The 22,296-nt window shown below is 47.0% G+C and overlaps 1 protein-coding gene and 1 long non-coding RNA gene across 2 annotated transcripts in view; one reads left to right on the top strand and one right to left on the bottom strand.

Moving 5' to 3' along the window:
• TMEM145 (transmembrane protein 145) overlaps nt 1-18,868 on the bottom strand; it is a 41,421-nt gene extending 22,553 nt beyond the window's left edge. The window contains exons 1-4 of the mRNA XM_081922161.1: nt 18,423-18,868; nt 5,787-5,861; nt 5,239-5,316; nt 1,602-1,688 (exon numbers count right to left, since the gene is read on the bottom strand). Of these exons, the coding sequence (XP_081778287.1) occupies nt 1,602-1,688; nt 5,239-5,316; nt 5,787-5,861; nt 18,423-18,557 (375 nt within the window). The 5' untranslated portion in view covers nt 18,558-18,868. The remainder of the gene's footprint in view (nt 1-1,601; nt 1,689-5,238; nt 5,317-5,786; nt 5,862-18,422) is intronic.
• The window catches only part of LOC309376272, a 152,813-nt gene that overhangs the window by 92,889 nt on the left and 37,628 nt on the right, over nt 1-22,296 (top strand). The gene's annotated exons all lie outside the window — the stretch shown is intronic.

Genomic DNA, 22,296 nt, shown 5'->3' with positions numbered 1-22,296 from the left:
TCTTTGTCCCACAACTGGTCAAAAGAGAGAAATTCAAAAATTCAAATCATACTGCAGAAAAAAATGTGCTGAGTAAGATGATACATGCAAATTTGCTCCAATTGCATAAGTCGTTTAGGTTGCTGAATCAAACTTTCCTTGGTGAATAAATCAGGATTCCCTGGGCACTCGGTTTGTTTTGTTTTAGAATGGTCTGCACACAGCCTTAGATGCATGCGCGCACACCCACACCCACACACCGCCATCATGCTTTCTCTGTCTTTCGCCACACTGAGAGACAAGATGAAATAGAGGACAAAGGCCCCATTTTTGCTGGACGCCCAGTCAGAACCTATTCCTCTCACTGCAAGTGTCTTCTTTTGTGTCAGAAGGAATGCTGAAAAAGAGAGCTGGCCTGCTTGTTTCATGATAGGCTCAGTCAGTACAGCATCAGACTCTTAATCTCAGGGCTGGGGGTTCAAGCCCCACATTGGGCAAAAGATTCCTGCATTGTTCCCATACTACCTTCCAACTCTACAATTCTATGATTCTCATTTACACCTTCCACGCAATATACAAAATTCAAGAAAATCAGCTAAAAAGCAGTTGCACACATCACAAAAAGTAACAGCAGGTAACATCTAAAACACCCGTGTTTCTTCCCATGGCAGAGATCTATGCATCCAGCTGAGAGAGCTTGTCGGAACAAAAAATGTCTTCGGTTGTTTCTGGAAAGTGCAAATAGCATTCACAAGCCTTTTTGCTCCAGAACATCCTGTATCTAATTTAAAGTATAGGTAAAGGGGCCCCTGACCATTAGGTCCAGTTGTGGCCGACTCTGGGGTTGCGGCACTCATCTCGCTTTATTGGCCGAGGGAGCCAGCGTACAGCTTTCGGGTCATGTGGCCAGCATGACTAAGCTGCTTCTGGCGAGAAGCACATGGAAACGCCGTTTACCTTCCTGCCGGAGCGGTACCTATTTATCTACTTGCACTTTGACGTGCTTTTGAACTGCTAGGTTGGCAGGAGCAGGGACCGAGCAACGGGAGCTCACCCCGTCGCAGGGATTCGAACCGCCGACCTTCTGATCGGCAAGTCCTAGGCTCTGTGGTTTAACCCACAGCGCCACCCTTGTATCTAATTTAAAGGTAAAGGTACGGGCCAGTCTTGACAGACTCTAGGGTTGTGGGCTCATCTCACTCTAGAGGCCGGGAGCCAGCGCTGTCCGCAGACACTTCCGGGTCACGTGGCCAGCGTGATGAAGCTGCTCTGGCAAACCGGCACCAGAGCAGCACACGGAAACGCCATTTACCTTCCCACTATAAAGCGGTACCTATTTATCTACTTGCACTTCATGCTTTCGAACTGCTAGGTGGGCAGGAGCTGGGACCGAACGACAGGAGCTCACCCCGCCGTGGGGATTCGAACCGCCAACCATGCGATCGGCAAGTCCTAGGCGCTGAGGTTTTACCCACGGCGCCACCCGCGTCCCTTTGTATCTAATTTAGCACCTCCCAAATCTGTTTGTCTGATCTTACTATGACCAACATCCCGAGTTTTTGGGTATGGGGGAAATGGTGAGCAGAACCCTACAGCCCCTTTCAAGTCCCAGAGACGCTTACCTGACATCCAGACCAGGCATACTGGGTGGTGAGGTTGATCACCTGGTTGTTCTCTGGACGGATCACGGACTCCTTCATCAAACAATCCTAGGAAGAGGAAAGAGGAGGTAAAAGGGAAATAGCAGGAGCCTCAAACCAACATCACCCTCAGCAGGATGACCACATGCAAAAGGGGACCATGGTACTGTTCATTCAGAAACAGTATTTCCTTTCCTTCCTTTCTTTTTGTTATTCATACTTTATTATTTTATTCACATAATATACATTCTTCACAACAAACAACTCCAAAATAAACAGACAACTCCAAAATAAAATCATATGTAACAAAACCATAAGTCTCATGTTTTCATTTACACTGATCTCCTCTCCGATACCTTTACTTGATATTTCTTGCTGCTTTCTGTTTTCCTTAAGGAATCTTTATGAAAATTTAAATCTCTTAAATCCTATTGCAATCTTTAACAGTTTCAATTAATCCCTTCACCTCCCTCCCCCACAGCCCAGTTCTTCCCTCCACCTGTGTGCGATCTTCTTTCCCCACTATTATTTTTGTTATTGTTGCGTTATTCACTTTATTTGTTATTCCATCCTTAATATATTATTATCCTATCTCTTTGCGCCTTTTAAACTTTTGCATATAAATTTTTAAGCTCTGTGCTTAAAAGGCTCGCTTGGCAATTCCACACCCTGATCAACTCTCGCCCGGAAGCCAATGTTCCCACTGTGGAAGGACGTGTAGATTCAGAATTGGCCTCCACAGTCACTTACAGACTCATTGTTAAAACTGTGCTTATGGAAGACAATCTTACTTGGCTACGAGGGATTGCCAAAGAAGAAGAAGAAGAAGTAGATGACAGAAGAGGATAGGGTAGCAATGTGTTGTCTCCCCTAGCAACCACCCAACCCCACCTCCTCCCAGTGTCTTTCCTTGCACACGTGGAGAACCAGGCCTTAGTGTGGCTCCTCTGGCAGCAGGAAGGTTTTGTGAGCAAACACTTCTCATCGCCAAGCCTTAACGAGCCTCCGCTGATAGCCGATGCTCATATCTCCGGAAACTGCCACATCTAATCTCACACCAGAAAGCGCGCAAATTACATCGCACAAGAAAGGCACCCAGCTGCTCCCTGACACCCACTGTCATCATGGAAATTATGTCAATTATGTACAGCTGAAATATGCAAATGTGCTGCAGCTTCGTAGCACCTAATAATGGTTTCCCTTCTCCAGCTTCCCTCAGTGCTGAAGAAATTGCAAGTGCTCACCCCCGTCCCGTTCTGACTTAAACCGCCTTGGAAGAGAAACCTCAAAATTCTTGACCCGTTCCAATTGAAGAGCAGCTTCTGTTACTAAGGGACTGCTGAGCAGAAGAAACTGCTGGCTATAGAAAATAGAGGATTATTCTGTCATTCCACCAACCTGCGTACCTGAATACTTTGTGCTATTTTCATGCAGAGCTTTCTGAGAGCTCAAATCGCTTTACATAAATTACCTGGGTAATCTGTACAAAAAACCCTGCAAAATAGGTCATCATTCTTATCCCTATACTATTGGCCATCTGCACAATGTGGAAAATACCTAACCTCAGACATCCTCCTTCGTCAGGTCAGGGTGACTATGTGCACGAGGAATATGTTCTTTACAGATTGCAAGCGCGGCTAAATATATTTCTGTTTTCTGCAAACATAGCAGCAAGGAAGAGAGGAAGAGAGACAGTATTTGATTTTTAGAATTTAGGCACTTTTAGCCTTAGTAATTAGGCACTATGAAAAGAACTCATAAGGCATAATGGTGTAAACGTATGCCTTTCTCAGGTTGCCACATTCCCCCCTTTCAAGCTTAGAAACAATTCAAACATTTGTTTCTTCAGCTTGACCCTCATGTTGAACTCCAGTATAGACAACGGTCTATTCCAGGGGAATCTCCTCAGAGGGAGTCTCATGAACTAATCTGGCATAATCATGTTCTTCTTCTGGGACCGGGGGTAAGGCTTGATATATGGCCATTATATGCTTCTGCAATTTTTTCCTAATGTCAGGGGCACTTTGGGCCACAATACTGCAGAGGTGGAGGAGGGGCGGGAAGGTGCAACGTTGAAAGATAGCAGCTTCCCTAAGCCAACACACAACCCAATTCTTATTCAAAAGCAAGCAAGTCTTACTGACTCACCGTATTTTCGCTCTATAGGAAGCACCTGACCATAGGACACACCTTGTTTTAGAGGGGGAGAACAAGGGGGGGAAATTCTCCCCCTCTCTGCTCAGCGCCCCTTCAGCGAAGCGGCAGGAGAAACGGAGCCCCTTCCATTTCTCCTCCCGCTTCGCTGAAGGGGCGCTGCGCAGCTCTCCCTCTCTGCTGAAGCCAGGAGAGTCTTGCTCTCCCAGCTACAGCCAAAGGAACCCGAAGCCTTTGGAGCACAGCGCGAGTTCCCACTGCGCTCCAAAGGCTTCAGGCGGCTATCACTGAAGCCTGGAGAGCGAGAGGGGTCGGTGTGCTCCAGGCTTCAGCGAAAGCAACGCGTGTGTGGAGGGAGCGCTCCCTCTGCGCTTCGGAGGCTTCGCGTTGCTGTCGCTGAAGCCAAGGAGCCTGCATTTGCTCCATAGGACGCACACACATTTCCCCTTAATTTTTGGAGGGGAAAAAGTGCGTCCTATAGAGCGAAAAATACGGGAAATGGGACTTCCTCTCAACTAATGTGGATAGGTTTGAAGCAATATCGCACATGAGCTGAGATCCAAACACAAAGATTTATGCACAATGAACTTAAACTGGGTTTAACGGCCATCACAGTGCCCCTCCATCCCCTAAGTTCATTATCAGTCAGAGAAGAATGAGTGGAATTCACTGGGACCCTCAACCAGGTCAGACTCTACTCGGGGTCTCAAGTTCTCATCTCCTAACCCCACTAGGACCTTCCAGTACTCAAAAGCTCCTTCCATTCCTCCTCATCCTCCAAAAACCCTCCCCACAACATCTCCACAAGACTCGTGACACCTGGGACTGCTGATCTGTGAGGGGAAGCAACAGGGGAACTCTAGCCGACAATTCTCAGTCCAGTCACCAAAGGACAGTTCCCCCGATCCTCGGGGAGAAGCTATGACAGCATAACAAGTATAAAACAAGTGCTAGGGGGACTACAACTCCCATCACCCCCAAAAACTGACCATGCTGGCTGGGGTGATGGAAGCAGGAGTTCCACATCACTAAGGACAATTGGTTCACCAGCATTTTACTACAGATTTCTCCTAATAAACACATTTTTTAAAATGCAGTTTTAGCTAATGGACATGTTTCTGAAAGCTGTTTCCCCGTATACGAATGCCTTCTTGTTTTGTTTTTTCCACAAATATATCCATCCTTATGCAAACTTTCTCCTCATAGATGCGTTCTTTGTAAACATTGCTAAGCAAAATTTTGATAAGTGTGAATTTCCAAGGACAGGTGTCTTTTTGGTTCACATATAGCTTTGAAAAGCGTGGCTTTGATAAGATTCGGCTTCCAAAGAGGCCTAAATCGAATTTCTCTCCTTCTGCCTCGGTGGCGACTGTGCATAACCTGCAGAGAAGAAGCTAACCCACTGGGACATATTCACCTCTTGAAGGGAAGTCTAACTGCAGCTGAATGACCCATCCAAACTGACCTTGTTTCCCTTCTTGTAGACGGCGGGCCACTGGGAAGGGTCATCAAAATAAAGAAGGATATTCTCGCAGCATTTGGCCTTTAAAGGGAAGCAGAAGTACAGCTTTAAGGATAGCAACAGCGACATAGGCCCAACATGACAAATAGATTGTGTACAATGACAGGGATGGTGGACCTGTGGTCCTCCAGATGTGGCCAGACTCCACATCCCATCACCCTGAGCACAGGCCATGCTGGCTGTGGGATGATGGGAGTTGTAGTCCCTCCACACCTGGAGGGCTGTTTCCCCACCATATATGAAAAAGGTTAGGCTTTTTATTTATTTTGTTTATTTGACAAAATATGTCAATAAAAGCAGTTCAATGCCATTAAAAATAATTTGGAAAATTAAGTAGCAAACAAAAAAGAAGATTAGAGCATGTCAATATATATGAAGTTGGGGAGGCTTGACTTAAAAAAGTTTTACGCAGGCACCAAATTTTTTGAGGTGGTAAAAGAGGTGACTAAAAAACAAAAAAAAGGAATATGATTGAAAGATAAAAATATTACCTCTGGGTAGCGGAACCTGAAGTCCAGGCGCCCATAGTCAGAAAGGAAGCAGAATCGAGTCAAGAAGACCCAGTCCTGGGAAGAAGGAGTATATGCATGTGTTATTTCTTATCATACCAGCTTCGCCATTTTGTTTTTTTTTTGTTTTTTTGTTTAATATATTTATGAACCTCACTTTCATATATAATATATCCCAAGGTGGTATACAGACTAAACATACAATATCACCATGAACACATCAAAAAAAAGCTTTTGAGTTCCTACTGAAATGAGGCTGCATTTTAGTGTTGTACTTAATCTTGTTTTTAAGTTGTATTTTAATCAATTGTTTTTACCTGGTGTTAGCCGCCCTGAGTCAAGTCTTGGTTGGGGAGGGCGGGGTATAAATAAAATTTATTATTATTATTATTATTATTATTATTATTATTATTATTATTAAACCCATCAGTAAGAGCTGCTTGGCAAAGAATCTCACATTTGAAAGTCCTGCCAGAATAAAACAGTTTTTAGAAGACTCCTAAATCCAAACCCAGGACACCACCTTATGGGTCTGAAATCCTGCACAAGTCACATGACCCGCACAAGATTGCATATTGGGGGGGGGCACTTTTTTTCAGAGTGAGATCTTGACCAGAAATCACGCAAGAGCAAGGCGCCCAAAATGGCCACTGTACTCTCACAGGGTGAAATGGGATGTCTGGGTTTTCTGGGACAGTTGGTGAGTATGATGGTCTGAAATTGTATATAGCAGCTTCCATGTTCCTCTTGAAATCTTTAGGGTCTTCTTGCATGAGGGTCTTCTCCCAGCCCTTTGCAAACCCAACCCAATGGAAGCGTGCTGTGGAAAGCATCCAAATACGATTAGAACATTATATTACAGGAGAGATTAGCGTAAGACCAACCCAGCCTGAAAATTATTCAAGTGTCAGCAGCCCAAACACAGCTCCAACCAGTTACCATAAAATTTTTACGGCTTGGCTGTAGGAAGGATAAATAACATCCCAAACAATCCCCATAAAATGAAATCTATTAGGCGGTTAACGTCATAGTCATTAATTTAATAGAGCGCAGTGCACCAACTAGAGAGGGCAGGCCAATCTGTACCAACGGCTTGTTGCTAGGTCTGTAGACCCCTAAATGAAGGGGGCGACAGGGCAGACCCTGTCCTGCGGCCTGGTGAAGTGGCCTGCTTCAGGAATTGGTTCTGAAAGCAGCAGAATTCTTTTTTTAGTCAAGGGCAGGGGGCTATTTCAAGATTTGGGCTCCATTTTAGGAAACCAGGATCTTGCTGCACAAACAGTAATGGATCCTGTGACCCCAGACCGCAGGTTCTGGGTGGAAGAAGTGGGGTCAACATAGGTTTTCTTGTAAAGAAGTCTCAATATCATAGGCTCATATCATAGAATTGTAGAGTTTGAAGGCACTCCAAGAATCATCTAGTTTCTGCAATGTGCAGAAATCTCAGCTAAAACATCCATGACAGATGGCCATCCAACCTTTGCTTGAAAACCTCCAAGGAATGAGAGTCCACAACCTCCAGAATCTGCTTTCTTTTATCTTGAAGCCATTGGTTTGGGTCCTACTTTCCAGAGCATCTTCCATGTGACAGTCCTTTAGAACTCTGAATATCGCTTTCGTATATCCTCTCAGTCTCGTCTTTACCCAACTCCTTCAACCATTCCTCATAAGGCTTGGTTCCCTCAGCTAATATAATACTTTGATTCTTTGGGGGAACCTATAGGTGTTGATCTCCTGTTTACCAGTCTTAGCACAGAATTTTTGTAGGTTTATAGTATAGATATGGTCTTGGCAGAGATGTGTACAGACTCCTAGAACCAACTTTCCTTTTCATCTACGAAGCAGATATGCTCCCTTACAGTGCATATTCAAAGGCCCAACCTCTCCAACCATTGGACCTTTTCCAGATCTGGGAACAGGATCCAAAAGTGTTGGCTACTTGAGTCTCAAGATGCACTCTCAATGCAGATTATGTGCCACTCCACATTTGTTAACAGCGTTGTCATGGTTTCCCGGGAAGTGAGTCACTCGACTCAAAGGTTTTTACGCAAAACTTGAGAACATTTTGCAATGGAGGGCCATTGACACGCAGAAAAAGTCTATTGGGGGTGTAACCACAAGTGGGCGGAGATGGGGGGCTGGATCTGGTGGTAGGTGGGACCAGAGCCAAAAGAGGGTGAAGTTTGCAGGATTGCATAGTTCTTTGGGTCTATTCTGTCTATTTCTCTCTCTCTCACGCACAAACACAGTGCCAAAGAGGAAGAGATTCTCAGAGGCGGTCTGGAGGTGGTCTCAGAGGTGGTCTGGAGGAGGAGAATGGCCCTACAATGTCCAGAGAGCCAGCTGATATTTTGGATCACACAAAATTAGACTCAGGTTCTCCACCCCGATTTAAATACTGAAGCTATGGTCTACCTCCCTGCAGCCCTTTCTTACAGGTTATGAAACACAGACTCTGCTTATAGATTCCTAGAATGGTAGAGTTAGAAGGGAACCCAAGGGCCATCTATGTCCAAGCTACTGCAATGCAGGAATCTCAGCTAAAGCATCCATGGCAGATGGCCGTCCAACCTCTGCTTAAAATCCTGACCACCAGAGAGAATGAGAAGAGTGAGAAAAGAGTGGTGGGGATACACACACAAACACAAACGGGGCTGTAACCCTAATTGTGCCAATCACCCAAACCTGACCATTGCACCATTAACCCCCTACAGCTTCCACCCTGTGCAACTCCTAAGCTCTTTTCACCTTCCCAATCCCAGTCCTGAAACCACTTTTCTATTCTGCGGCCCTATTTTGTAGCCTTGTTCTCACCTTCACCACCACGTCCATGCCTTCCCCTCCTTTTTGTACAACTAATTCAGAATGCGGCAGCTAGACTAGTGACTGGGAGTGGCCGCCAAGACCCTGTTTAGGGAAGTTTTTAATGTGTTTTCATTCTGTTTTTAATCTGTTGGCAGTCGTCCAGAGTGGCAGGGGAAATCCAGCCGGCTGGGCAGGGTATAAATATGTAAATGGTGATGATGGTGGTGGTGATTACCCCCTCCCCTTGCACACAACCCCCCCCAATGATAACCTCCTACACCTCACCCCTCCCAAATATGGCAACTACGAAGCACCTGTTTCACCTTCCGCCAAAACCTTGGAGCCACCATCTCTTCCTATTCTGCAAACCCTTTCGTGCCTCTGCTCAGTGGTGTAATGGGTCAGTGCGTCTGGCTGTTAACCAGAAGGTTGGCGGTTTGAGCCCACCACCCAGGGACAGCTGGGGGCAGGATTCCTGCATTACAGAGGGTTGGGCGAGATGACCCTCAGGATCCCTTCCAGCTATACAGTTCTATTATTTTATTATTCATTTTCGCCCCCATTTCCATGCCTCCTATTCGCACATGACCTGTGGCCTAGGGCCCTTGTACCTATGGAACTGCCTCTCCTGGTATGCCCATGGAGGACCATAAGGTCCATAAATAGCAACACCCAAGAGGTCCCAGGCCCTAAGGAAGTTAGATTAGCCTCAACCAGAGCCAGGGCCTTTTCAACTCTGGCTCCGGCCTCGTTGAACGCTCTGCCTCATGAGACCAGGACCCTGCGGGATCTGATTTCTTTCCGCAGGGCCTGTAAGAAAGAGTTGTTCCGCCTGGCCTTTGGCTTGGAATCAACTTGATCCCCTTCCCCCTCTTTCTTTCTTTTTCCTTTCTCCTCCTGTGATGAGGCTGCATTTTAATGTTTTAATGTTGTATTTAACCTTGTTTTATAAGTTGTATTCCAATCAGCTTGTTTTTATTATTGGTGGTTGTTAGCCGCCCTGGCTGGGGAGGACGGGGTATAAATAAAAATTATTATTATTATTATTATTATTATTATTATTATTATTATTATTTAGTGGTGGCTGGTGCCCGTTGGTGTTCATAGGGTGGAGGGCAGGGAGGTCAACATTAGGGGGCGCCTGACTACTTGCAAGTAGGAAGTTAGACAGGTAGGAGATGCCTGAAGGCAGACTGAGGTTGGTGATCTGATGTCCTGTTTGTCAGCTTCCATGGATTCTTTTTGCTTTTTGAGCCAAGCTCTTTATTGACTTCAGGGCAAAAACGTCAAAGTCAGAAGTGACCTTCCTTAGGGAGTAACAAAGAGCCACAGCAAATTAGATACCTGGGTCATAAACCGTAAGCTCCCATTGCCCAGAGCATCCTCCAAAAGGCAGCTACGTGACAGTTCACACTAATCAAATGGAGCAAAGGGTACTAAAAAAAGGTCAGATCCTATCCCCCTTGACAGCATTCTCTCAGTTCCCTTCTGGCACAAACTCTAATCTGCCTTGCTGATTGCAAATGCCAGAGAAACTGCATTCATGCTTCCCTATGGAACTGCTTTGAACAGTTGTGGCTTCTTCCCCCAAAGAATTCTGGGAGCTGTAGTTTGCTAAGGGTGCAGAGAGTTGCTTGGTGGCCCCTATTCCCCTCACAGAGCTACAATTTCCAGAGGGATTTGATTGTTAAACCACTCTGGAAATTGTAGCTCTGTGACGGGAACAAGGAGGACGCTTGGCACTTTTAACAGATGACAGGTCCTGTAATTCTTTGCGGGGGGAGCCACGGCTGTTTAAAGTGTCATCATAGCACTTAAATGCACGACGTTGAGTGCGGCAGGAATAACCCCGTTTATTCCAGTTCAATGCCGATACGGAAGGGGTTTGTGTCTGCGATCCGACCATCGGTAACCCCCGTTCTTCCAGGAATTGCATCCACCTCCTTTCCCCTTCCCTCTACACGGCCGAAACAGTGCAGCGAAATACCGTGCGGTTGCTTCTCAGGCACCTGACACCACAGACGGTGTCAAGTCACCGTACCACCGCAGTTTCCTGGGTCAATGCCATCCCCGCTGCAAGTAGACAACAGCCACTGATAGACACAGCTGAGACAGACAAAAGTCTCAAGAGGAGGGGCTGAAATAATTCGGGTCAGGGGAGAAGGCAAGAGAGGCAGATCGAAGGGTTTGGAGAACAGGCAGGGAAGGATATTGTAAACTAGACCATATCTGCCAGGTCTAAAAATGTATGTATATAATATCAGGTGGAGGTATATAAAATCTCCCTGGGGAAATGGATATCTAAGGAAACAAGCCTCTTTCGTCCTCCCTCTTTCTCCTCTGTCCGACTCCCGGGCCTACCTCCCTCCCCTTAAAATCCCCTTCGCGTTCCCATGGCAACAACCCATGCTCAAGGTTTCCACGGAAACCGTACCCGAGGCTGAAGAAGGCAGAGGAAACAAGCAAAATCCAAGAACTGGGGCAAAGGCAGGAGGAAGGATCCAAAAAAAGAGGGGGGGGTCAGATTGCACACACCCCTCCCTGGATTTCAAGCAGCCTCCTGAGCTTTATCTGCCTGCCGCAGGTCTCTTCGAAACACCCCCCAAATAAACCCCTGGGGGCGCATTGCCTCAAAAAATACTGTTTTTTGGTGAGGCCTGCTGTCTCAGCGGCTGCATCCTGCAAACAAGCAGCAATGAACAGGCGCTGTGTTAAAGTTGTGAGAAGGGGCAAAGCTCAGGTGAAGCACCTGCTTTTCAGGCAGAAGGTTCCAGGTTCGAATCCTGGCTTCTCCAGGTAGGGTTGGGAATGCCCCCCATTCTGAAAACCTGCTGCTGTTTATCAGCAGGCGGTACCGAGCTAAATGGGTCAAGGGTCTGCATTCACACCATACGCTTAAAGTACTACGATACTACCTTAAACAGCCATGGCTTTCCCCCAAAGAATTCTGGGAGCTGTAGTTTGTTAAAGGGGCTGAGAGTCATCCAGAGACCACTACTCCCCCTCAGAGAGCTACAATTCCCAGAGTTCCCGATGGAGGAGGATTGATTGTTAAACCACAGTGGGAATTGTAGCTCCTGGAGGGGGGGCGTGTCTCCTAACAACTGCAGCTCCCAGAATTCTTTGGGGGGCAAGCCATCACTGTTTGATGTGGCATTGTAGCACTTTAAATATACAGTGGTACCTCGGGTTACATACGCTTCAGGTTACATACTCCGCTAACCCAGAAATATTACCTCGGGTTAAGAACTTTGCTTCAGGGTGAGAACAGAAATCGTGCTCTGGTGGCGCGGCGGCGGCAGGAGACCCCATTAGCTAAAGTGGTGCCTCAGGTTAAGAACAGTTTCAGGTTAAGAACGGACCTCCAGAACGAATTAAGTACTTAACCCGAGGTACCACTGTATGGTGCAAATGTGGTCCAACACCATATCCAGGACAATTCCCATGTTTCAAATCCTTTTCTGAAGCTCTCTCTTCTCCAGGGCTCCCATTTCTGCGCCCCAAACCTAGAGCCCTTTTGTCCTCTGTGTGTGGTCAAGTGAAGCTGAGGCTCCAGTACTTTGGCCACCTCATGAGAAGAGAAGACTCCCTGGAAAAGACCCTGATGTTGGGAAAGATGGAGGGCACAAGGAGAAGGGGGCGACAGAGGACGAGATGGTTGGATAGTGTTTTTGAGGTTACCAGCATGAGTTTGACCAAACTGCGGGAGGTGCCTGGCATTCTCTGGTCCATGGGGTCACGAAGAGTCAGACACGACTAAACGACTAAACAATAACAAGTGTGGTCAAGTGGTCAGTTTTCCTTCTCCCTGCCCCAGCCTCTGGCAGATCCCTTCTGCAATGCCAGCTCCAGGATTTGGAGGGCATTAGTGACTGCATCTCCAACTTAACTGATGTCCCCGTGGCCCATGTTATACCCTTGCCCTCTGCCTCAGGATCCAATCTTCCCAAACACCCAGAGGGATGCCAAACGCAAACAGAGAACTGGCTGGCCGACTTTGAGCAGTCGCATCAGGCAGTTAAGGAGACTCTGGGGGGGGGTGACAGCAGCCCCCCCTGCAGGGGTGTAGTGGTTACCAGTGGTGACTAGTGCCCCTTGGGACTGGTATTTTTTAACCTAGGTTAACCAACCTCTTGGGACACAGGTGGCGCCGTGGGTTAAACCACAGAGCCTAGCAGTTCGAAAGCACGTCAAAGTGCAAGTAGATAAATAGGTACCACTCCAGTGGGAAGGTAAACAGCGTTTCCGTGTGCTGCTCTGGTTCGCCAGAAGCGGCTTAGTCATGCTGGCCACATGGCCTAGAAGCTGTACGCCGGCTCCCTTGGCCAATAAAGCGAGATGAACACCGCAACCCCAGAGTCGGTCACAACTGGACCTAATGGTCAGGGGTCCCTTGTACCCAACCTCTTGTACATGCAACTTCAGAGTGGTCTGTTAGGTGTGGGCTAGGGAAGAGGACAGATTCATAGAATCACACTTTAAGAGTCTTACTCTCTGCCGACTGAGCTAATCCTCGTTTTTAAAGCATATTTCATTTACAGAAGACACATCCGCCCCATAGATTTAAATCAGGCCCTCCAGATGTTTTGAGACTACAATTCCCATCATCCCTGACCACTGGTCCTGATAGATAGATTTGATGGGAGTTGTAGTCCCAAAACATCAGGAGGGCTGAGTTTGCCTATACCTGATTTAAAACATATTCAGCACACATTTAAAACTCAAGTTGTCCCCCCAAAGAACCTTGGGAAGCGTAGTTTCTCTCCTCACAGAGCTACAACTCCCAGCACATTTTCAAACTACAGTACCTAGGCTTCTTTGGGGGTGGCTCCGCACAAAGCGATTGTTGTAATGTGTTAATAGTGGTTGTATATATATAAAAAAGAGGTGCTTGTTATTCTGGTGGCCAAACACACAAAAATAGAAAATTCCTGCCATCATTGGCTACTACGAGTCACAATGGCCATATGTTATCTCTAGTATCAGAAAACAACAACTGGGCAGGGTTATTGTGTTCATGTCACACCTGTGGAAAGATGTGTTAGGCCCTTAGTCTGATGCAACACAACTCTTATGCCCTTATATTTCTGTGCTTTAACATCAGATGAATTAACCTGGAATAAATACTGTCCCTTATTCTGCGCTTTCGCATACATTTAAAGCACAAGGCCTTCATCCAAAGAATTGCAGTTTGCTATCCACTCTGAAGGAAATCAGCCCTGAGTGCTCACTGGAAGGACAGATCCTGAAGCTGAGGCTCCAAGACTTTGGCCACCTCATGAGAAGAGAAGACTCCCTGGAAAAGACCCTGATGTTGGGAAAGATGGAGGGCACAAGGAGAAGGGGACGGCAGAGGATGAGATGGTGGGACAGTGTTCTCGAAGCTACCAACATGAGCTTGACCAAACTGCAGGAGGCAGTGGAAGACAGGAGTGCCTGGCATGCTCTGGTCCATGGGGTCACAAATAGTCGGACATTACTAAACAACAACAACAAAGTGTGGCTCTGTGAGGGGCAAACTACAGTTCCCGGAATTTTTGTGGGGACGGCACCATGCACTTTAAATATGCTTTAAATGTACAGTGTGACCGTCACATGAAAAGTGGATTAGAATCTTCATTCTATTGCAAAATATCCAATTACAGGATTTAACTGTCCTTTACCCAATTTATTAGCAGATGGGCTAAAGTGGGTCAATTAGTTGACATTAAAAACTCAAATATGTGCTTTGGATCAAATAACCCAGGGTATTTGGCGATTGCACCCTAAATCACTGGCTCATTCCCTGCTCCCAGACCCTCCAGTCGCAAAGGAGATACTGTGAACCCAATGGTAACTGCCCCTAGTAAACCCACCTACCCTTTCTATGGCCTAAGAAAAAATATGTGGTGGTACCTCCAATGCAGGCAAATTTATTGCGTTGTAAGGTTTATTGAGCTAGCATGCAGTATATAGAGAGATTGGAAGGGCAGAGGGAGTAAAATGAGGCCAAACGACAACGAAGCGCAAAAAGTATATATAGTCTGTGGCAATGTTGTATACAGTATAGCTATAGACCAAGTAAAGCGATCGTTTACAACAGCAGTTATGCTGCATTGCTGACTGTAAATACATAGAAAGAATATTTATTGTGGTTTATAACATAGGGAACTGTAGGGTTGCCATATTTCAAAAAGTAAAAACCAGGACACCCTGAAAGTTGTTGTTGTTGTCTTTTAAGGAAACTCCCCAAATTGTTGAGCTTTTTACAGAAAAACCCAAAAGTTGCAGTAAAAACTACAATAATTTGTTTATTTTTTTACGTTTTGGAGCTTTTTAAGGCATTTTCGGCATGATTTAACCCGTTGCTGTTTTTCCAGAACATTTGCCCGATTCCCGAAAAGTAATCCAGGACACCATTTTCAGAGGCGGATTGCAGGACATGTCCTGGGAAATCAGGGCGGACGGCAGCCCTAGGGAACTGCCTTATACTGAATCAGACCAAATAGTCCATCTGGCTTAGTACTGTCTACACTGACTGGCAGCTGCTCTCCAGGATTTGGAATGGGACCCTACCAGCCATACCTGGAGATGCCAGGGATGAAACAGAGACCTCCTACATGCTCTACCACTGAGCCACAGTGATGTGTTAGGGTGAGATATTGGTTTTATACAATACTGTCACGGAAGATGATTCAGTCCCATTTCCCTTCTTCCTGTGTGTGTTCATCTACATGGAAAGTATATTATACACACAAACCCGCCAACTTAAGATAACGCTTTCTGCGTCCGATATTGCAGACTCTGGATCATGTTAGTATGCTAGTCTTTTAAGGTGACATGAGACTCTTTGCTGGGTTTTGTGTGTGTCCAAGAGACCAAGGGCTCATCCTCCAGACTTCCTTTGGTGTCACAGGTCCGAGCTTTAAAGCTCCATGTCTGAAAGCCTATTTTAATTTTTTGTCGCAGCGCTTTCCTCAGGGTGTTTTACCGCCAAATCAGAGCAAATGGCAACTGGGTTTTCTGTGGGTTTCCGTTTGCTCCGATTCAGTGGTAAACCACGGGGTTTCCTGCAAAAAGTCAAGTAACCTTTATTGGCATCACATAAGAACATTCAGAATACATTTAAAATAGATAGGCCAGTGCGATCTCGTCGCCACCCCAAGGGCACAGTCACCCGCCAAAGGGAAGAAGAGGCGAGCAATCTGCCTCATCTCTGAGGGTTTCCAGCAAGGGCAGGGTCCTATAGCATACTTCAGCGACAAAAAAATCAAATAGAGGGACACTCAGGCAGAGAGCTTTAAAGTCCAGACCTGTGCCTAGAAAGAACAATGCAAAGGGAAGTCTAGATGACTCCACAGCTACCCCTCTAAAAGTTGTTTCAGTGGCATAAGGCACTTACAGACAACCTGCTTATTTCACATTTAGCCTGATTTGTTTGCAAGGAGATTAGAGGATTTTGGCTATTCCATGGGTATTCATTGTGATGTGTTTGCTGGGAGGTTAGACAATGTTGCATCAAAGCAAGTGTTATCCCACACTTTCCAGGGCATTCTCCTTTCACTTTCCTTACTGCAAAACCAAAAAAAACCACAACAACAGATCTGTTGGGAAATGAGGTTTTTGTTGCACAAGACCTCCCTATCAACTACAATTTTGCGGTGTGAATTTGTTGGTATGAGATGTGAATCCCACCCCAAAACAGTGACAGCCTGGAAGGACCCATAGTCATGTTCTCCCACACAGCAAAGAGGCAAAACAGCAAAATCTTAGGAAGCCACTCTATAGTGAGTCAGGGCACTGGTCCATCTAGCTCACTGGTCTTCAACTGGTGGTTTGGGACACATTCATGAGTCATGGCCTGATCCAAGGTGAATTGCAACAGGAGCACTACCACCATACAAATGTATGAGCAGGGTTTACTCCTTAGCTTTTTCTTCTCCCGAAGATATCCCACAAGCCAACAGAGGTTTAAGATCTGAGTTTTCCTTCTCCATTTGCCCCTCACTTCCCTCTATAGCATATGAAGAAACTGCTTTCTTGACCGCTGGACCTGTTTTGGCTTCCTCCACTCAATCCAACAGAACCTGTCTTCTCCTGCAGGGCAAGTCCCTAACTCACTGAGGGTTTGAGACCCATCAGCTACCCTCACCTGGTTTAGCCAGCCAGTCAAAGCCGTTCCTGGGGTGTAGCCGCTGTCACATGCTGACAGCTTACAGGAGCCATAGGTGAGAGTCCATTGCAGGGTGAGGACCAAAGGTGGACAAAGTACCCCACAAGGAGCATGACGTGTCCCTTACCAGGGGTACTAAAGGTAAAGGTAAAGGTAAAGGGACCCCTGAGCATTAGGTCCAGTCATGGCCAACTCTGGGGTTGCGGCGCTCATCTCGCTTTACTGGCCGAGGGAGTCAGCGTACAGCTTCTGGGTCATGTGGCCAGCATGACGAAGCCGTTTCTGGTGAACCAGAGCAGCACACGAAAACGCCGTTTACCTTCCCGCCGGAGCGGTACCTATTTATCTACTTGCACTTTGATGTGCTTTCGAACTGCTAGGTTGGCAGGAGCAGGGACCGAGCAACGGGAGCTCACCCCGTGGCAGGGATTCGAACTGCTGACCTTCTGATTAGCAAGTCCTAGGCTCTGTGGTTTAACCCACAGCGCCACCCGTGTCCCTACCAGGAGTACTACCCCTTCCCTAACCCCACCAAATGTCTGTTAAAAGAGTAAGCAGTGGGACCCCAAAAGCACATTTTGGTTAAAAGTGGGTTTTGGGTCTGAAAAGGTTGAAGGCTACTGATCTGGCAGCAGCTCTGTAGGGCTTCAGACAGTGGCTGTTCCCATCCCTAGATGGAAACTGAACCTCCTACATGCAAAGCAATTGATCTGCCACTGAGCCAAGACCACTGAGCCCACTGATATCGGATTAGTTTTTCCAGAATAACTAGCTCCCCTAGTTATTGACACACCAGGCCTGCTCCTGGTTTTCTTATTCCACATCTATGTATGCATTGAACAGGCGATAGAGCCACCCGCTTCGCTTCTATCTGCTCCACTCCAAACAGCCAAGGCTGCTGACCGTGTGCTAAACGACAAGTGACCTATTGCATGGCCTTGAGCCTGCACCCTGTGAGGGAGGCCTGGCGGAGGAAGCTCCAGGGTGCAAAAGTTACAGCACCGTGAAATGGATCCAAACACTTTAAAAAAAAAGCAAGCAGGCTGGCCTTTCTTGGTAGAGAACAAAGCCCCGGTTTGTCATGGGGGGGTGTGAAGGAAAGCATCTGGAACGTCCCCCCCCCCAAATAACCCATCATCCCAAATTCCAGCTACATCCTGGAATAACCTCCCTATCCAGCGGCTTCTCCAAGGCGTCAAGGCAGAAGAGGGAGCTGCCTTAGCAACCATCTCGCCCCGTCCAAAGCCCATCATGGGGGAGAATCCAAATAAATCTTCTGGGGGTGGGGGTTGGATCCCTCTTGGGCTCCCCCAGGGGGGAAAAGGCCATTGCAAATTTCCTAAATGAATGGGGGGTCTTTTTTTTTTTTTTTTGAAGGTAGAAGGCTCCACTGCTGGCAGAAGGGGGGTGGGGGAGAGAGGTCACATTTGAGAGCGCGCAGCAATGCCCCGCCAGCGCTACCGCAGCAAGCGCATCAGAAGCGGGCGCGCAGGGGCTTTGGGGAGGAAGGAAGCGGGGATGGGCGCAAGGGAGCCCCGGGAGGCCTGCGCCGCGTGGGCCCCCGAGTGGGGCGGCCCGGCTCGGTTCTGCAAGCGCCGATAGAAGGCAGAGCACCTCCTTCTTCCCGCCCCCACCCCAAATCTCCCCAGATGCGCACTCACCTCCTTGGTGCTGATGTTCCCTTTCACGTACTTGCCCCGGCAGGTCTGGGGCGCCTGGAGCAGGAGCAGCAGGAGGAGGTGGAAGGAGACGGCGAGGAGCCTGGCAGCCCCGGGCAGCTCCATCGTCAACCCCATGGCCGGCTCCAGCAGCCGGGCTCGGCTCCCTGCGCGCTCCCGCTTAAAGAGACACGAGCTCAACGCCTCCCCCTAACCCCTCCAAAAAATGCACACCCCACAACACAGCAGCCACCTTCTTCTTCCTCCTCCACTGCCAAATCCTGTGCATCGGGGCTGTGTCTCCTCCTTGCAAGTGATGGAGGCGCTGTGCAGAGAATGGATTAAAGAAAAAATATCGCAAAAACCACACCGCTATTTATTTTTGGGCGCGGATTGTGTGTGTTGGTGTTATGAGGACGCACGACTTCCTGCGACCAATTTCGTCTGCAAGCAGACTGGGCGGTGCCGTCAAGGATCTGTTGGGGTGGAAAGCTCGCAGAAACCGGCTTGGAGGCGTCCTTCGCGTCCTTTCCCCAGTAGGTTCTCAGTTTTTAAGACTGCGTATGTATGCTACTCGGGGCAGGGACCTGTCAGTTCCCAGACTGCCTTGTTTTGTAACGTTCCAAGCACCGGAGATGCCAATATAAAATACTGGGGGGACGGGGGACCCAGGTAAGCCCTGCCCCGCATAATCAATCACAATCTGTGTCACGCACACACCATTTGAATGGCAATGTCCCCTCAATTCGCATGGAGACCGGCCCGTCATGTATTTTAGGAGGGTGTCAAAGGGACCTCGGGCTCCTAGGAGTTGGGCCCCTAGGAGATGTTTTTTTGTTTGTTTATATGTGTCAAGTTTGCTACCTGCACCCTTTCATTGAAAAGAGAGAGAGAGAGAGAGAGAGAGAGAGAGAGAGAGAGAGAGAGAGAGAGAGATATATGCTGGAGGGGCTCAGGAAATATTTTTAAATGACCCCCCCACACACACACACATTCCTGCAAAAGGCCCTTGAGTGTTGTACATGGAGTAGCCTTTGATTTCACAGGAGGCATTGTAGCAGAATGATTTCCATCACTGATGGCCAAGGTAGAAATAAACACAGGAACCAGCAAATAAGTTTCATTGATAACATAGATCTCTCTCTCTCCTTCCACTTTACCTGCAGCTCTTACTATTCTGTCACACCCTAGATTAGAGAAAGGGTGCAGATTTTTCCCCCAGACTGTGGGCTGCATTTCCTTCTGGGGAACATCCACTGCCATCCACGTTTCCGAGCACAATTCAAAATGTTGACCTTTAAAGCCCTAAACGGCCTCGGTCCAGTATACCTGAAGCAGCGTCTCCACCCTCATCATTCTGCCCAGACACTGAGGTCCAGCTCCGAGGGCCTTCTGGCGGTTCCCTCGCTGCGAGAAGCCAAGTTACAGGGAACTAGGCAGAGGGCCTTCTCGGTAGTGGCACCTGCCCTGTGGAACGCCCTCCCACCAGATGTCAAAGAGAAAAATAACTACCAAACTTTTAGAAGACATCTGAAGGCAGACCTGTTTAGGGAAGCTTTTAATGTTTAATAGGTTATTGCATTTTAGGTTTTTTTTGGAAGCCGCCCAGAGTAGCTGGGGAAACCCAGCTAGATGGGTGGGGTATAAATAATAAATTATTATTATTATTATTATTATTATTATTATTATTATTATTATTATGCTCTAGCTGAGATTCTTGCATCACAGGGGGTTGGACTAGATGACCCTCGGGGTCTCTTCCAACTCTACGATTCTATGATTCTATGAACCTTCCAATGGCCATAAGCTGCTAGTGGGCAGAGCCAGAGGCAGAACTGGGCAGAGCAACACGAATAACTTTCTTCCTATGTGCAGTAGGCTTATTTCCACACACATGCAAACACCTCTCTTTCTACCCTTTATCCAAACAAGGAAAAGGCATGATCAGAGTTCGACACATTCCAGCGGGACCAAAAAAACCCTCAGGATGAAGCATAAGTTCTTCCATACCATAAATTTCCTCTTTAGTGGGTGAAACGAAGAGTGTGGGTTCACTTCCCCCCCCCCCACCCAATGGTTCTAATATGCTAACCCAGGGGTCAGCAAACATCTTCAGCAGGGGGCCGGTCCACTGTCCCTCAGACCTTGGGGGGGGGGGCTGGACTATATTGGGGGGGGGGGGAATGAACAAATTCCTATGCCCCACAAATAACCCAGAGAAGCATTTTAAATAAAAGCACACATTCTACTCATGTAAAAACACCAGACAGGCCCCACAAATAACCCAGAGGTGCATTTTAAATAAAAGGACACATTCTACTCATGTAAAAACACACTGATTCCCAGACCGTCCTCAGGCCGGATTTAGAAGGCAATTGGGCCAGATCCGGCCCCCGGGCCTTAGTTTGCCTACCCATGTGCTAACCATAACAGATGAAATATGAAAGAGGAATTTGCTTTTTAAGAGTAAGCATTTATTAAACTGTAGGTACATTTTCTTCAATACCTCATAACGGTATCTATATCTAAGTTGACTAAATGCTTTGAAATGTAACCAGCTCACCCGTTGGTTAAAATGCCAGTGGTTAATTCCTTCGTCGGTTGACAGTCCTCAGATCTCACCTGTGTGAGCATTTTGCTATGCAGAATTTAAAAAAACGAAAACAACTTTATCTGTTTATCTGTTTTAATCCTTTTTTTCTATTGTCAAGAATACAGCGGTTCCCAGCTGTTCTCTTTGACTCTGGTAACTAGCGTCAGTGCATATCCCTGGATATGCTGGGCTCGACAATTCTTAATATAAAACAGTTCTGGGGCCAAGCAAATGGTTTGAAACAACCTGATGGTCCCACCTGAATGATTTAACTAATGCGCAAAATAACAGCTGTGCTTGGCACAACAAATATAGAAGTAAGAACATAAGGAGAGGTGCTGGATCAGGCTAGTGGTTCATCAGATCCAGCATCTTGTTCTCCCAGTGGCCAGCCAGATGCCTGCAGGAATAATAATAATAATAATAATAATAATTATTATTATTATTATTATTATTATTATTATTATTATTATTTATTTGTACCCCACCCATCTGGCTGGGTTTCCCCAGCCACTCTGGGCGACTTCCAACAAAAATTAAAAATACATTAAAATGTCACACATTAAAAACTTCCCTGAACAGAGCTGCTTTCAGATGTCTTCTAAATGTCAGGTAGTTGTTTATCTCTGTGACATCTGATGGGGGGGTGTTCCACAGGGGGAACGATGGGGATGGAGACGCTCCTTCAGGTATACTGGGCTGAGGCCATTTAGGGTTTGAAAGGTCAACACCAACACTTTGAATTGTGCTCGGAAACGTACAGGCAGGAAGCCCACGAACAGGACCTGATCGCAACAGCACTTTCCTCTCCTGTGGCTCCCACAAACTGGCATTCAGAAGCAGCATTGCCTCTGCTTGCGGATGCGCAGAGAAGTGTTTGAAAGGTTCTGTGGCCGAAGCAATCAGGAGAAGCTAGACACTTTGCTCAAGCCACTTGGCAAATCCACACCGTGATCATCTCCCTCTCAGAAACCAATGTCCTCACTGTGGAAGGACGTGTGGATCCAGAACTGGCCTCCACAGTCACTGACAGACTCATTGTTAAAACCGTGTTTATGGAAGACAATCTTACTCAGTTAAGAGGGATCGCCAAAGAAGAAGAAGAAGAATATTGTGTTTTGATGTTGCAGCCCAGCTTAGGTGGGCAATTAACAACAACAACAACAACACAGTTCTTCATTCCAAGAAAAACAAAACCTGGATAAGTGCTGGCACTCCTGGAATCTCTTGCCACTCAGAGATTGCAATGCATGCAACAATGTAACCATCCTACATTATTATTAT

This window comes from Podarcis melisellensis, assembly GCF_964234715.1.
Source record: "Podarcis melisellensis genome assembly, chromosome: 8".
NCBI classification, from domain to species: domain Eukaryota; kingdom Metazoa; phylum Chordata; class Lepidosauria; order Squamata; family Lacertidae; genus Podarcis; species Podarcis melisellensis.
The sequence above is the reverse complement of the archived record's forward strand: the minus strand, read 5'-3'. Positions and strand labels throughout refer to the sequence as shown.